Source organism: Hyaena hyaena, unplaced genomic scaffold, assembly GCF_003009895.1.
Source record: "Hyaena hyaena isolate Hyena2069 unplaced genomic scaffold, ASM300989v1 scaffold_252, whole genome shotgun sequence".
Classification (NCBI taxonomy): Eukaryota; Metazoa; Chordata; class Mammalia; order Carnivora; family Hyaenidae; genus Hyaena; species Hyaena hyaena.
Genome location: NW_024080884.1, coordinates 435,660 through 451,958, shown reverse-complemented (window position 1 = coordinate 451,958; position 16,299 = coordinate 435,660). Strand labels below are relative to the sequence as shown.

The 16,299-nt window shown below is 52.4% G+C and overlaps 2 protein-coding genes across 3 annotated transcripts in view; both read left to right on the top strand.

Moving 5' to 3' along the window:
• The first annotated feature begins 1,166 nt into the window (after positions 1 to 1,166).
• Positions 1,167 to 3,324, top strand: TIMM10 (translocase of inner mitochondrial membrane 10). The gene is made up of 3 exons (XM_039245070.1): positions 1,167 to 1,259; positions 1,696 to 1,811; positions 3,034 to 3,324. Exons 2-3 carry the CDS (start codon positions 1,741 to 1,743, stop codon positions 3,233 to 3,235), a joined length of 273 nt encoding a protein of 90 aa, XP_039101001.1. The 5' UTR covers positions 1,167 to 1,259; positions 1,696 to 1,740; the 3' UTR covers positions 3,236 to 3,324.
• Positions 3,325 to 13,712: 10,388 nt separating this feature from the next.
• Positions 13,713 to 16,299, top strand: part of SLC43A1 (solute carrier family 43 member 1) — a 24,615-nt gene continuing 22,028 nt past the window's right edge. The window contains exons 1-2 of one of the 2 annotated variants that reach the window (XM_039245112.1): positions 13,713 to 13,785; positions 15,084 to 15,250. In XM_039245112.1, the coding sequence (XP_039101043.1) occupies positions 15,097 to 15,250 (154 nt within the window). In that variant the 5' untranslated portion in view covers positions 13,713 to 13,785; positions 15,084 to 15,096. Of the gene's footprint in view, positions 13,786 to 14,506; positions 14,537 to 15,083; positions 15,251 to 16,299 lie in introns of those variants that run through there. The other variant, XM_039245114.1, reaches the window with a different exon arrangement.

The following is a 16,299-nucleotide window of genomic DNA, read 5'->3' as shown; positions in this document are numbered from 1 at the left end:
AACGTTATACCTTAATTTTATTTAGGAAAAATTTTAAGATCTCCACCCAACGTAGGGCTCGAATTCACCATGGGGTGGAGGTGTCAAGAGTCACATGCTCTACTAGCTGAACCAGCCAGGGGCCCCTGTTTTACTTTCATTTTAAAGTATAGGGGCACCGAGTTTGAGAAATATGAATCCTTACAGCAGAAATGAGGGCCGGTGTTTAATATCTTGACTTTCTGGGGGAATCTGGGAGCGACCAACCATATTGCCTCCAGTCCATCTTCTCCAGTGGGCAGTGTGTGCTTGCACCATTAATTTGCATCTTCTAAATTTCGTTTACTGGAAAATCCCTTGAAAAAACCAAAGGATGAGGGTAGGGTTTTGTTGTGGGAGTGCAGATCGAGGAACACATGAACCCTGGAGAGATTTAGAGTTCACAATACCTTCCTCCTCCCTTGCTCAGATACACTAGGTTAGCTCCAGCCCAAATTGTTCCTATTCATCTCTTTATGGCCCAGGGCGTCTAACAGAAGTTGCACAAAACAGACCGTATTCACGTCTCGTCTTTCTGTGAGCAGGAACCTTGTGATTCCAGAGAACTCTTAGGACCTACACGCAGCTGTATTCCCACAGTCCCTTGGAGCGCGGGTTCTCAAATCTGGCTGCACAAAGAAATCACCGGAGGAACTGAAACATTTACTGATGCCTGGATCCTATTCCCAGGAGTTCTGACTTAATTGGTATGAAGTGAGGCATGGGCATAGGGGCCTTTTAAAGCGTTCCAGGGGACCTTAACGTGCAGCACAAACAGAAAAACTTTTGGGGGGGCGTCTTCCTTCTCCGCGCCTGTTTTGTGGCTGTGGCGTCAGCCCCCCGGGGATGGGGGCAAGGTTCGCCGAGGCCGGCCCGGCAGCGCCTTTCCACGGCGTAGTTAAATTCAGACCCCTCCGCGATAATCCAAGGGACTTGACCGCCAGGCTGCAGGCGCTCTGCACTCCGCCCAGGCCTCTATGGTGTTTTGGCGTCCTCTCTAGCATTGGCAAGGCGTCTTCGCCTTCAGTCGCGGCCGGCGGCTTCCTCTCTATGGTAGCGGATTTCCCAACGCTACCTCGTTGGTATTTCATTCCGGAAGCGAGTCCGACCAAAGAGGCGGGACTTCCCTCCCGGAAGTGACCCACGTGCTTCCGCTTTAGCCTACCTTGTTGCACGGTGAGATTCTGGTGTTTGCTGCAAGTTGGGGACGCCGCGGGCGTTGAGAGTGGCCCCAGGCTGTGGTAAGTGACCTCTCGCCTCAAGGTGACCCTGATGATGACGCCGCCATTTCAGAGGTGCAGGTCCTGGACCGGGACCTGTGTGCCCTAGCTCCGCGGGCGATCGGAATCCCTGGGGCCTGGAGGTTCAGGCCCGCGGTTTAGTGTTTCTTTCCGGGGTCCCCATCTTCTCCTGGATAGAAGTGACCACGAGGGGCTGGGCGTCAGGGCTCCAGGGCTAGATTTCCAGTCCTTCCATTGATGCGCTGTGTGACCTTGGGCTGGGCAGTGTTCCCTTTCTAGGGCTCAGTTTCCACATCTGTGAGATGAGGTGGTTGAACTCACTGAGGACTGTGGCTCCCGCCCACCCGATGTCCTGTGATTACTCCGCGTCCTCTATCCCCCTGGGATGGGAAACTGAATGGGAGGGGTGGGTGCTGACGGTGATTTCTGCCCCCAGGACTAGGAGGCCAGAAGGAGATCTCTTCCACGGTGCAGGGCTGCGATGGATCCGCTCAGGGCCCAGCAGCTGGCTGCGGAGCTGGAGGTAGAGATGATGGCTGATATGTACAACAGGTAAGAGCCAACCGTGCGTTAGCTTGTCTTTGAGGATGATTCTAGGTTACCCTTTCTCAAGAGTACCTTAATGAGGGGAGGGTACCCACCCCCCACTTATGCTCCTCATAGTTGAGGGCTAATGCAGACGCAGAACGGGGTCACTAGAACGAGTGGGACATTTAGATTGGGATGCAGATGGTGAGGAAGGAGCTGAGCAGGAAGGGCATTTAAAGCTTTGATTAGGTTCCAGGAGCGGTTGAGCACTGTCTTTTTGACACGCAGTATATTGCCCACTTGGCAGTGAGCATTTCTTAAACTCTTTCTCCACCTCAGGTACCTGCTGAGCATTTTACACACTTTAATCTGTTTTAATCTTCAAAAACGATCCACTGTGTTAATTCTAAATGTCCCATTGTATGGCGAAGACCTTGAGGCTTCTGGAGGGTAAATAACTTTCTCAGGGTTCATAGTTGGTCAATAGCAATGTCAGGACTAGCAAGTACCTCCGTCTGACTCCAAACTAGTGCCCACAGCCATAGGGCAAATTTGGGAACAAACTAACTCCCACCCAGCACCACTATGGTGGCCTTGGGTGAATCACTTGGATTGTGTGACTGGTGGTTCTCCCATAAAGTGGAGATAATGATAGTACCTACCTTGCAGAGACATTGTCAGTGTTAAATGAAGAAATGTATGACAGGCTCTAAATATTGAGCCCGAACGGTAGAAAGCAATCCACATAGGTTTGCTGTTTTTATCGGCTTAAGCTCCCTAATGTTTTCTCTTGCTGGTTTATCTTGGAGCCCTATATTAGAATGCTTTCAAATATCGTAAATAATTTTAAAATGTAGGCTGCGAGGTCAGATTGCATGGGTTCATACCCAAGCTCTGTTGGATTCGGAGGCTCTCCATGCCTTAATTTCCTTATCTGTAAAATGGGGATAGGGATAGTGCCTACCTCATAGGGTTATTGTGAGGCCTGCATAACTGTCTGTGTCAAGCACTTAGCATGATGCCTGGAACATAGCCAGTGCTCAACTAAGGGTTCCTATATAATTCGTCGTAAACATGGGCTCAAATGAGGTGAGGGCTTTCAACATTCTGAGATGGTCGCTATGCAAACTGAGGATTTATGCTGCCTTCTTGGGAGGTGCGATCAGCATAGTGGGGAGGAATGGTGGAGAGTTGCTGGTGTGCCTCAGGATGCCGCCGACCTGATCTTGCCCTTGCTTCCCCCCAGAATGACCAGTGCCTGCCACCGGAAGTGCGTGCCTCCCCACTACAAGGAAGCAGAGCTGTCCAAGGGCGAGTCTGTGTGCCTGGACCGCTGTGTCTCCAAGTACCTGGACATCCACGAGCGGATGGGCAAAAAGTTGACAGAGTTGTCTATGCAGGATGAAGAGCTGATGAAGCGGGTGCAGCAGAGCTCTGGCCCCGTGTGAGGCCCCAGGCAGTATACACCCGGAAGTGCTCCCTGCCCCTTCCCACTTGTCTAATAAAAGTGCCCTGTTGGGTGTCATCTGTGAAGACTGCCAGGCCTAGGCTCCCTGTGGCGAGCCTCCAGTAGCCCAGGGTATGGTAGAGCTCTCTCCCAGGTAAAGAGGGGGCATTTGTCACACTGGGATGGGACTGTGTATGTCCGTGTATGTGTGTCTGTATGTATATATATATATATATATATATATATATATATATACGTATACATTAAAATGGGTTTGTTGACATTTACTCTATGTAGAGCAGCGTGGCCGGCACTCGGGGGTAGAGGCAGCAGACACAGCCTCTAGCAGCAGAGGGGGTCCAGCGTGGTGTTTAAAAGTACAGGTTGGTTCAATGTTTTAGTTTTCTACCACAGGTCAGCCGCTTGCTCTGTGACCCTGAACATGTCCCTCCACTGTGCTTAGCTTCCTCGTCTGTCAAATGGGGAGAATCATAGGGCTTTTGGGGAGATTAAATGATTTACTCTGTGTACAGCTTTCAGAATAATGACTAGGGCATAGGAAGCGCTCAGTAAATATTAACCATATCCATGTGTTTAAATAACAGCTTAAAATTTAAGTGGATCAGGCAGGCATTTTTCCAGTCGTAAAGGAATATTTCGAGGAGCGAGTGAACAGGAAATGGGGTTTGAGAAGGAAGTAGCCAACCCCTTGGTTCTTTTTTTTTTTTTCCAATGTTTATTTTTGAGAGAGAGACACAGAGCATGAGTGGGGGAGGGGCAGAGAGAGAGAGAGGAAGACACAGGATCTGAAGCAGGCTCCAGGCTCTGAGCTGTCAGCACAGAGCCAGACATGAGGCTCAAACCCACGAACTGTGAGATCATCAGCTGAGCTGAAGTCGGACACCTAACCGATTGAGCCACCCAGGTGCCCGCCAACCCCTGGGTTCTAAATGGCAGTATCGGAACATGTGAAGGGACCCGCTTTGGGTGTGATGTGAGTGATGCAGGGAGGGGCCTGGGTGAAGGCCACTGCCATTTGTGGCTCCCCTGGGTCAGAAGCCACACTCCTCACCCCTCACAGGCTATCTGACATGGCTCTTTCCGCCCTCTTTCTGTGCTGCCCTAACGGTGCCTGTGACTGTCCTGGCAGATGCCCTCAGGAGCATTAACAGTGTTGTGAGAGGCAGGCACAGGTTCTTAGTAGGTTCTGCTCCAGTGCCCTTGTGCAGTTATTTCCTCGTGACAAAGCATGGTTAAGGTTGGCAAAGTAGATGGGGCGCCTGGGTGGCTCATTTGGTTAAGCTCAGGTCATGATCTCATGGTTTGTGAGTTTGAGCCCCGCATTGGGCTCTGTGCTGACAGCTCAGAGCCTGGAGCCTGCTTCAGATTCTGTGTCTCCCCTTCTCTCTGCTCCTCCACTCATTCTCTTTCCTCTGAAAGGTGAATAAATATTTAAAAAAAGGTTGGCAAAGTTGGCAAAGTAGAAGTTGCTGAGGATCACAGAGCTGGGAAATTGCTATGACCCTCGGGGACAGGCTAACCACGTGTGGAGTGACTGGCCCCAAATCTGATGCACGGCCTAGAGACCTGCTCCTGTCCCACCTCTTTGGTTGCACTGACATCCTTAGCTGGCCTCGTGGACCATGAAGGAAGACAAAAGACACACAGAAGGGAAAGTCCTGGGATTCTTTTAGGGATAGAATGCGTACATGCAAATAAAATGCCTCCAAGGAAACAAAACAATCGGACCTAATACACTCACCAGGGCTCAGGGGTCCCATGGGGCTGCGGAGGCCCAGAGGTGGTTGCTTGCCGGAGGTCACAGAGGAGCGGTCACATTGAGGTCAGAGCCGACTGCTGCACTTTGCGGTCTCCCTTAGGAGACCAGTGCCTCGACATCCTGTCCTGAGTGCCCCAGAGAACCGTGCGGCTTTCAGAACGTGTGGGTCACTCCAGGTGGGATTTTGGTTGCGGCCAATGCCGCTGTGTGTAACCTCCCCAGGCTTCTGGGCAGAGAGTAAAGGAAGCAAAAGAGGCAGTGAGTTTGGGGCTTAAAAGTGCAGGCCGTCTGGGGTGAAGTTTTCTAGACGTGTGATCATGGGTGAGCCATTTACGTGCTGTGTGCCTGTTTGTTACTCCCTCCACAAAACCGTGATGGCGCCTGCCTCACTGAGTTAGGAAAATGAATCATGTTAAGAACTAAAACACTTAGGAAAGTGTCTGCCTCTGTCACATCAAGGACTCGATGTTAGCTTTTTTGTTTGTTGCTAAGCCTGGTGTGAGAAAACACAATAGACCCTGGGAAAACTTCAAAACCACGTCCATCCACCTTAGTGGCCCACCGGAGGTGAAGACTTTTTTCTAGGTGCTGAAGTGCAAGCTTTGGCCGACAGGTGGCGCTGTCTACCCGCAGGATCCACACGGCCGCGGACGGTATCACCTACGCCTCTTCTGTGCCCGGCGCTGTGCTTGGGAGAGGGGAGCCAGGAGCAAGGCAGATCTTGTGCTTGCCCTCAGGTTGAGCGAGGAACGTCAAAAATTCTGATAGCGCATAGCAGGGACATCACAAAGAGTGGTAGGAGCGAAGAGGTTCCAGCCAGAGGGAATGGTACTTAACAAAGACTTTGAAGTGGTAGAAGATGCGGAGTGTTCCAGAAGCAGCTTCAGTGGGCCTGGGGCGCTGAGTGTGAAGGGAGGTAGTAGGAAGAGATGAGACAGGGGTGCTGGGCAGGCACAGCTCCGTAAGAGCCTGAGAAGCTGCGTCAAGGAGTTTGGATTTTCTCCTACTAAGGGCATCAGCAGACTGTTGAAGGGTGTAAACCCTGGCAGTGAAAGTGGCAGATTGGCAGGCATTTCAGAGGCTCTCTCCTGGGTGGGAGGTGGAAGATGATGGTAGATCATGGATTAGAGGGAGAGGTGCCAGGGAGCCAGTAAAGATAGCTAGTGAGTGGCAGTGGTGTGTTAGTAAGTCTACTATTTCAGTTAATCCTTATAACAACCAGAAGCAGGTACAGTTCTCATTTCGTTGACTTTCTCTTTTTTTAATGTTTATTTTTGAGATAGAGAGCATGAGCAGGAGACACAGAATCGGAGAGAGGGAGACACAGAATCGGAAGCAGGCTCGAGTCTCTGAGCTGACAGCACAGAGCCCCACAGGGAGCTTGAACCCATGAGCTGTAAGCTCATGACCTGAGCTGAAGTCTGAGGCTCAACTGACTGAGCCACCCAGGTGTCCCCGGTTATTCTCATTTTCTAGATGAAGAAGCTGAAGTCCGAAAAGTTAGTAACTTGCCAAAGGTCGTAAAACAAGTGACAGAGTCAGGATCCCAGCTTCTTCAGCTAACAGAGCCCACTTTTAACCACCCCTCTGGGACTAGGGAGGAGGAATGCTCCCTAAAGAGATACAGGTCAGCAATTTCGTATTTCATTCAACAATATTGACCGTTGCCTGCTATGCGCAAAGAGCTGTAGGGCACCTGAGCGGCTCAGTCGGTTAAGTGTCTGACTTTGGCTCAGGTCATGATCTCACAGTCTGGGTTCAAGCCCTGCATCGGGCTCTGTGCTGACAGCTCAGAGCCTGGAGCCTGCTTTAGATTCTGTGTCTCCCTCTCTCTCTGACCCTCCCCTGATCACACTGTCTCTCTCTCTCTCAGAAACAAATAAAACATTAAAATTAAAAAAAAAAAGAGCTATAGAAAGTGTCCAGAGTGAATTTGCTTGGTCCTTGCCCTCGTGACCTGGTGGGAGAGGTAGGGAGGGGTCAGAAGGGTGGGGACAGAAGAGAGGTAACACATACAAAGGGTGGGAAGATGGGTTAGGCTCCTTCTGCCATAGAGAAGAGTCAGAAACTCCTGATTTTCATGTATTTTTGCTAGATTATCACAGTTTTAAAATCAGGAAATGTCTCATGAAAGTCTGGACTTGGCCTTCTTTTGAAAGTTTAGAAGCCCTCACAAGTCAGCCTACATACATTCCGGCTTGGTGGCAATCTGCTGGAGGGTGAGCAGCAAAGCTCCCACCACTAACTTCTTCCCTTCTCATCATCTGCTTGACCCATAGGCATCTGGTCTGTGCCTTCTCTGGGTTTTCAGATGAGCCAGATGCCAGATGAGAAAACACATAAATATCCTGGAATAGGCAGACTCTACGATGGCCTTGGCTGCTGCTATTCATTTCTGGGGCAATCTGCTCCCCTTGAGTGTGCACCAGACCTACGGACTTGCTTCTAACAAAGAGCACAGCAGAGGTGACAGGATGCCATTTCAGAGGTTACGGTACAAAAGATCGCAGTGGCCATCTTGTTCTCTCTCCTCTTGGTTACTGTGATGAAGCAAGCATCATCTTGTAGCTGTCCCTGTGAAGAGCCCATGTGGTAAGGAACAGAGGGCAGCCTCCAGCTGGAGAGGAACTGAATCCTGCCAACAACCACGCAACTGAGCTCAGAAGCAGGTGCTTCTCCAGTTGAGCTTTCAGATGACCACAGCCCTGGCTGATCCTTCACAGCTTTGTGAAAGTCTCTGAAGCAGAGGACCCCTCTAAGCTGCACCCTGACTCCTGACCTAGAGAAACCAAGATAATAAATGTTTTGAGCCATTAAATGTTGGGATAACTTGTTATGTAGCAATAGCTAACCAATACATGTACAGTTCTCACAACTATTACAATTTGTCTGAGACTATGTTCTTTCTATACCGATACCTAGCATGGACCAGGCACCATTCCAGGCATTTGGAATACATCAGTGAACAAAATAGATGAAGATCTTTGCCCTCTTAGAACCTGTATCCTAGGGGACAGTTTTGCATAGTAGAAGTCTGGGTTGGCAATGCTGTTTTGATGGAGAGGGTCTTTTTTTTTTTACAGGTTTTTAAAAAATGTTTTTTATTTATTCTTAAGAGAGACAGAGACCGAGCATGAGTTGAGGAAGGCCACAGAGGGAGGGAGACACAGAATCAGAAGCAGGCTCCAGGCTCTGAGCTGTCAGCACAGAGCCTGACACGGGGGTCAAACCCACGAACCGTGAGATCATGACCTGAGCCGAAGTTGACACTTAACTGACCGAGCCTCTCAGGCGCCCTGATGGAAGGAGTCTTCAGCTCCTGGAGGACAGTTCTTTTTTAATGTTTATTTATTTTTTGAGAGAGAGAGAGCGAGAGAGAATCCCAAGCAGGTTTCACGCTGTCAGTGCAGAGCCCAATACAGGGCTTGATCTCACAAATCCTGAGATCATGACCTGAATTGAAATCAAGAGTTGGATGCTTAACTGACTGAACCATGTAAGCAACCCTCCCGGCGGAAGGTTCTTAACTTCTTCCAGGTCTTGGACCCCCAAGAAACTCCAACAGAAGCCATCGTTCTTTAGAAAAATGTAGATGCACACAGAAATTTGCATACAATTTGAGGGATCATCATAAAAAGTTTCACGGGCTGACCTGAAGGGAGTGTTGTGACAAGCATTGTGTTAAGTGCTGGGGCAAAGGGAAAGATAAAAAATTAAATGAGGAGACAGTAAAACCAGTCACTTTTGCAGTTGTGAGAAGCGTGGAGCTGTGAGGCTATATAAAGGAATGTGCCCCCAAGTCTGGGTGCCCAGTGAAGGCTGTCTCCCAGAACGTGATGGTAAGTGAGATTTGAAGGAAGAGTAGGCATTTGCCAGGCTGGGGGTGGGGGTGGGGGTGGGGGAAAGGCGGGCATGTTCCGTGTTAAGTGGCAGGAGGATAGTGGTGAATGAGGAAGGTGGGCACAGATCCCTGCCCTCTGGCACAAACAGTCCGTCAGACAAAACACACACAACTTGATGAGTTTCATCAAAAGGAAGCTCCGATGTTATATAGATCACATAGCAAGGGAATTTATCATTGGAATCAGGCAAGGGGTGCCTTCCCCAAGGAAGTGACCACGAAATCATAATCTGAAGGATTAGACAGGCCAGGGCAGGGGGATACTCCAGGCCCAGGAAGAACTTAAGGTGGGAGAACATGGGGGTACCCATGGGCACAAAGAAGTCATCATGGTGAAAGCATAGGGAAGAGAGAGGCCAGAATGGAGGTTGGGGCAGCAGGCAGGGCCCGGATGGACTTGACGGTGTTGGTGGGAGTTTGTGTATTTGCCCAAGGGTCATGGGAAACTTTGCAAGGGGAGTGGTCTGATCAAATCTGTGTTTCTTTCTTTCTTTTTTAATATTTATTTACTTCTGGGGAGGGAGGGGCAGAAAGAGACAGAGACACAGAATCTGAAGCAGGTTCCAGGCTCCACACTGTCAGCACAGAGCCCAACATGGGGCTCAAACTCACAAGCCATGAGATCATGACCTGACCCAAAGCCGGAGGCTTAACCGACCAAGCCATCCAGGTGCCCCCAAATCTTTGTTTTCAGTAGATGGTTGGATGGTGGGGTCATGTGTACAGGTGGACTCAGAAAGGCCAGGGTGAGAGGAGCACCTGCCTGGCTGGCTCAGTGGGTGCAGCATGCAACTCTTGATCCGGGGGCTGTGAGTTTGAGTCCCACATTGGGTGTAAAGATTAATTAAAAATAAAATCTTGAAGAAAAGGAGAGCAAGAAAGGCCAGGTTGAAAGGGCTGTCAGAGTTGAGGTGGCAGCTGCCGCTGACCTGGGCTTTGGGCTGGCAGAGGATGGAGATGAGGGGTGGGACCTAAAACCTCTCTAAAAGGGTTGGATGTGGAAGGTGACAATGGGAACAAAGTCCGGTAACTCCTGTTCTGCGGCTTAAGTGATTAGGTGGAGGGTAGTGCTTTTACCAACACAGGCAACAAGGGAGAAGGAGCAAGTTAGGGAAGTGGAAGCTCATTTATGGTCATTCTTGAGCATTTATTATTTTAACGATTTTTTAAGATTTTAAGTAATCTCTATACCGAATGGGGCTAGAACTTAAAATCTCAAGGTCAAGAGACACATGCTCCACCAACTGAGCCTGCCAGGCGCCTTTTTTTTAAAGAATAAAACATTTTTATTTCATTTTTTTAACGTTTATTCATTTTTGAGAGACAGAGTGAGAGCAGGGGAGGGGCAAAAGAGAGGGAGACAATCCAAAGCAGGCTCCAGGCTCTGGACTGTCCGCGCAGAGCCTGATGCTGGGCTTGAACTCTCAAACTGTGAGATCGGGACCTGAGCCAGAGTCGAACGCTTATCCGACTGAGCCACCCATACCCCCCCCACAAATGTTTTTTAAAGTAATCTTAAAAGAATTTCAAAGTGTAAAATTCAGCAGAGTTTAGTATATTGACAGTTGTACCACCACCTCTACTATCTAATTGCACATTTTCATTGCCCCAAGAAGAAAACTCATACTCATGAGCAATCACTTCCCACCCTTCTCTCCCCCAGCTCCTGGCAACCACCCTAATCTACTTCTGTCTCGGTGCTTCTGCCTAATCTGGGCATTTCGTATGAGTGCAGTCATACAGCATGTGGCCTTCGGTGTCTGGCTTCTTTCACCAAGCGTGTTTACAAGCATCTTCCATGTGGCAGCAGCACGAATTGGTATGTCGTTCCTTATGACCAAATACGACTACGGTGTATATTAGTATACATGCATTTTGTCGATCAACTGATGGACCGATGGGTTGCTCGCACTTTCTGGCTCTCCTGAACGATGCTGCTATGAACATCTGTGTCCAAATTTCTGTGTCTGCGGATGTTCTCGGTTCTCCTGGGCATATGCCTAAAAGTGGAATTGCTGATCACGTGGTAGCTCTATGTTAACTATGCCGGGAGCTGCCAAACTGTTTTTCCAAAGCATCTGCACCATTTTATTTACATTCCTCATGCAAAAGTTTATAATAACTACTTATTGGACAGAAGAAGTCGTGTCTTCCACAGTGAACTGGATACTGTCATTTCCAGCACTTACCAGACTAGGAGCGTAAGGTTCAGGCACGCGCGTGCCTGTGACTCCGAAGCTGGCATTCTGGTCCGCTCAGCTGTGAAGCAGGCGGCAGCTGGCAGCCAGCAGATTCCACGTGACCTGGGTCGCGTCGGGGAAACGGAGTCCAGGAAGGGATTACTTTTGGGGGGCAGGGAAGGGGCTGATACATCCTACCAGTTCTGATATGGCAGTGTGTCTTAGGTCTTTTCCCTTCTATCTTTTTTTTTTTAATTTTCTTTTTTAACGTTTATTTTTAAGAGAGAGAGAGAGAGAGGATCCAAATCAGGCTCAAGGCTCTGAGCTGTCAGCACAGAGCACGACACGGGGCTCAAACCCATGAACTGCGAGATCGTGACCTGAGCTGAAGTCGGCCGCTTAACCGACTGAGCCACCCAGCGCCCTTTCCCTTCTATCTTGTAAAAAAAGCTTAACTATTACAGTGGCTCGAAGGTCTCTCAGCTGTTGTAAGTTCTCTCTCTCCTTTCCAGTATGTTCTTCTCCATTCATTAAGCACACAAACTCACACATCTAATCACCATCCTTAAGAAATCCATAGCTTGTGGGGAGGAGGCGGACAGCTAAACCAATGAGCCTAGGTCAGTGTAAGGGCTTTAGCCGAGGTTAGACTGGTGTTTGGGGGGAATTACGTGGGTAGGGCCCCCGCCCCAGCCTCAGAGACCAGACAGCTCACTTGAGGTGAGTGGTGAAGGATGAGTACATTGGAAATGAAGAAGGGACTCTTTCATGCCCACAACAAGGAGCAGCAGATGCAAAGGCAAGGAGGTATACCAGCTGGCTTCATACCTCCTTCCACAGGTGCTTGCTGAGTGCCTCTTTTGGTGCCAGGTGCTGTTCTAGGTGCTGGGGATACAGGAGTGAACACAATGGGCCAGGCCCTCATCCTCCCCTAGCAGACAGTCCGTGATGGGAAAACACGGACGTGTGTTGGGGATGAAGACAGGCAAGCATTAAAGTCACGGGGCCCCATGGACCCCTAAAGCCCACAGAGGGGGTCCTACAGCCCTGAAATTTGAATATGTGTATGTGTTCATGCTCACACATGCATTTTCACAGGGAGTGGACTCATAACATTGTACATTGTATTCTAAAAGGGATCATGACTGACTCAGGTTAGAACCCTTACTCTAGGGCCCCTGTGTTAAACTAAGGAGTTTGACCTTGATCTGGAAGTTCTGAGAGCCAGTAATAAATTTCAAGAGGTGAAGCCATCAGAGCCTGACGCCCTAGCTCCTGCCAGACGGAACTCTTAGTGCACTTTTCATTGCACAGCCTTTACTCTCGCTGTTGCTTTTGGCCCAGAGGAATGGAAAGGGCCACACTCAAAAGCCAGAGGACCCGACTTCACATCTTGCCTCCACCCACTGTATTCCAGCCACCACCCTTCTGCCGGACTGTGAAGAGCCGTGGGGTTGAAATGAGACCACAATGTTTTGAGGACTTAATGGTTTTTGTTTGGAAAGTGCCCAGCGTTTAGAAGCCACCCAGCAAATGTGAGCTCCTCTCTTGGCTGGGTGGCTTGACCATTAAGGAATCTCCTGGTCTTGAGGTCTTCCTGGCAGGTTGCTCACATGGCCACGGAGCTTTGTGTAAGTCACCACTATCACTCTTAACATGCTGTATTAAGCTCACATCCGTATCGACTGGCCATTGCCTCATCTCATTACTCCACACCTCCCCTCTATTTTACAGAAGTGGAAACTGAGGCTCAGGGAGGTCGGGAGATTTACCAGGAATCAGTAAGTGCCTGGAAGCATCCTGCTCCCAGATCTTCTGAAATAATAATCGCAATAGCAGTGACAACAATCAACATTTACTGTAGGGGCTGAGCGCTGCACTCGGTGCTCAGCATTTGACCTACATCATATCCCCCAATTCTATCCTTCACCTCCCAGCCTCCTTATCCAAATTTACAAACAAGGAAACCGAGGCTCAGGGAGTTTAAGCAACTTGCCCAAGTTAACCCAGGCCAGTCCTTTTCAAAGTCCAGATGCAGACCTCCAGCTGACTAACTCTAAGTAAACCGTGTCATTCTGGTTCTCAGAAAACACTACTCCCAACTGCACAGTTCAAAACCCCACCCAAGCCGGCCCTGCATCGGGGCCAGTCTCCTCCGGCTGAGTCCTTCTGTGTTTTGACCAAGGATACAGAGGGCGCTGCCCAGTTCGTCGGGGGGCCCGAGGGAGAGGGCGGGGGTGGGGGGTGGAAATTCTAGGTGCTGGGGCGTGTGCTGCGGGGGCGTATCTGAGGGCCTGAGGGCGAGTCACGTGCGTGTGAAACTAGACCTAGGGGGAGGGGAAGGGAAGGGAGCCCCCGCCCCTACCTCAGGGCGCAGCCCGGGACCGGTGTAAATATAAGGATTCAGGTCGTGGATCCGCTCCGCCTATGCCCCGTCTCGCGGATCAGGGGTGCCTGGCGAGTTCCCGGCTCCCCGACTTCTTCCGAGGGGGCAGAGGAGGCAAGAACACCGGAGTGCGGCGCTGAGTCCCGCAGGCGGCCGGGACCCTGCGCGCAGAGAAGTACGCGCGCCGGTGCGGTTCCGAGCTGCGCCCGCGCGACCACCTGCGCAGAGTGTGGACGCGCCGCGGAAGCTCCGCGCTCCTGGAGGCGTCCGCGGTCGCGGGAGGCGCGTTTGACCCCCACCAGAGGTGAGCGGTGGGTGTGGTTAGGGGGTCCCCGCCTGCGGGTCCGCAGAGAGCCCCACGGGCCGGCTCCCACCGATACTCCCAGGCTTCCCAAAAAAACCCGCTCGCTCCCCCGAGCCCGTGGGGTCCCGCGGCACGCGGTCGCGTCTCTCCAGGCGCGTCCCTCCCTCCCTTTCCTCCGAGGGAGTACCCTTCTTCCCCTCGGCTGCACTTCCTCAGTTTGGAGCAACACTCTTGCCGGAGTTTGAACGGACCTGCGGGCGCGCAGGAACCCAGAGCCCCATTTCACAGATGAGGGCACTGAGGTCCCGGGTAGCCGCGGCTGCCGTCTTCCGCCCCTCCCTCGCGCCCTTCCCCCCTTTGCCCTTCCCCGTCCCTCTCCTCTCAGCGGCATCCGTCTCCCCTCTGCCGCTCCCCGCCCCCGCGCCGCCCGTGTCCCGTCTCCTCCCACGGTGTTGGCGGCGGCCGCGGCCGCGGCGGGGGGAGCTCGGGCTCCTTCCCTCCCTCTGGTAAACACACCCGCCCGCCGTCCGCGGGTAGCTCGGCCCTTATAAAGTCAGCGGCCGCGGGACTTCCTGCCGGAGCGCGAGCACCCATCCCCGACGCGAGAGCGCGGGCGGGCTCGGATGCGCGCCGCGTGGTGGCCTGCGAGTGAGTGAGGGGCGCCGGGGGCGCCGGAGGGCCCGCCCGGGGCCGTCTGCCACGTGGCAGCTGTCGGCCAGGATCGAGAGGCCGCGGGGACACGGGGCGCCTGGTGCGGAGAGCGGGAGGGCGGAGGGCCGGCGGGGTCCGGGTCCGGGAGGAGAGGAGTGGTCTTACCGGGGCCGCAGGAAGGGGGGGTGGATCTCAGGCTCGCCCCAGACTTCCCCTTCCTCCTCCTGATCGCTTCTGGGGGTTCTTCCTGGCGCAGGCGGCCGGATGCTGGCCAGCGGTGGCTTCAGAGCGCGCCCTGCCCCTTGCTGACCTTCGGGGACTTGGGTGGAAGTGGGGGTTTGGGCCCCGGGGGCCGGGCTCTGCGCGTTCTGGCCTGGGTGGAAGAGCCTGGCGGCGCGCCAGGAATCTGTTGCGCTCAGACAGGATCTTCCTTGTGTCCGATAGTGGCCCCGCGGGAGCCCAGCGCCGCGTGAGCCCTTGGCACTGCCAGTGCGCCCAGAGCCGGGTCGGCGGCACGCGCCGGGAAGCCCAGGGCTCCCGGGGCCTTCGCGGGCCGGTTCGAGGGGGTCTCAGGGGCTACCAGGATGCGAGACCCTTCCCCGGGCCGCCGGGGGGGTCCATTTGCTCAGCGCAGTGTTCCCGTGCAGGCTCGCGGCCAGCATGGCCCCCACGCTGCAGCAGGCGTACCGCAGGCGCTGGTGGATGGCGTGCACCGCGGTGCTGGAGAACCTCTTCTTCTCGGCCGTGCTCCTGGGCTGGGGCTCCCTGCTGATCATGCTCCAGAAGGAGGGCTTCTACTCCATCCTGTGCTCAGGTATGCCCGAGCAGGGGCGCGTCGGGCTGGGGCAGGTGCAGCAGAAGGGGAAGGTGGAAGTTGGGAAAGAACGCGAGGCTCAGGGGATAGGACGCGCGGGGCGGCTTAAGACAAGCACTGCGCAGGCGTTGGGACAGTCCCGCTTCTTGACCAATTCAAACTTCATCTAGAGAGGGGTGGCTTTTGCCCCCTCTACCTCGTTTATCTAATCTAGGGTTCACTGAATGCCAGGTATCCTGCTGGGCATTCAGACCCTGTGGCAGCCTCAGGTCTAGAGCAAGATGGAGACCTCTAGAAGGAGAAGGCTCCCAGTTGCGAGTCGGAGTTTTTTTCTTTACCATGGCTCCTGTAAGGCTAAATAAGACAAAGGAGAGCCTACAAAGTGCACTTGACTATAACGGGCCCAGTGCCCCTCTTTTTCCAGGACTTTGAGCCCCCAGGTTTTCAAATCACCCATCCACACAAAATCAATGAGCCTCATTTCCTCCAGGCCAGGCACTGTGGAGGGACCCTGTTTTCCATTTCAATTCCTTGGGCTTCCCTGGTGGCCCCCAGTGTGGGAGTAGTAGGAATTCTAAAGCTCCTGAGTGGAGGGGAAGAGTCGGGGTCCCTCTTGGTTGTTTTCCCCGCAGACTTTGTCATGGAATGGTCTTGATGCTTGCACGGGGCCATCTGGTAGTTTCTTCCGGCCTTCTCCACCTGTTTTTTTTTGTTTTAAATTTCTGGGGGAGAGAGAGACAGCGTGAGCAGGGGAGGGTCAGAGAGAGAGGGAGGTACAGAATCTGAAACAGGCTCCAGGGTCTGAGCTGGCAGTCAGCACAGAGCCAATGTGGGGCTCGAACCCACGAACCGTGAGATCATGACCTGAGCCCAAGTTGGACGTTTAACTGACTGAGCCACCCAGGCACCCCTGCACCATTTTTTTTTTAATGTTTATTTATCTTTGAGAGAGACAGAGAGACAGAGAGCAAGCAGGGAAGGGGCAGAGAGAGAGGGAGACACAGAAGCAGAAGCAGACTCAGGCTCCAAGCTGTCAGCACAGAGTCCAA

Excerpts from the sequence above, each read along its gene's own strand:
- TIMM10 (XM_039245070.1), top strand. The coding sequence starts at position 1,741 with ATGGATCCGCTCAGGGCCCAGCAGCTGGCTGCGGAGCTGGAGGTAGAG. Across the intron at positions 1,812-3,033 it reads ATGGCTGATATGTACAACAG|AATGACCAGTGCCTGCCACC; the intron begins GTAAGAGCCAAC and ends GCTTCCCCCCAG.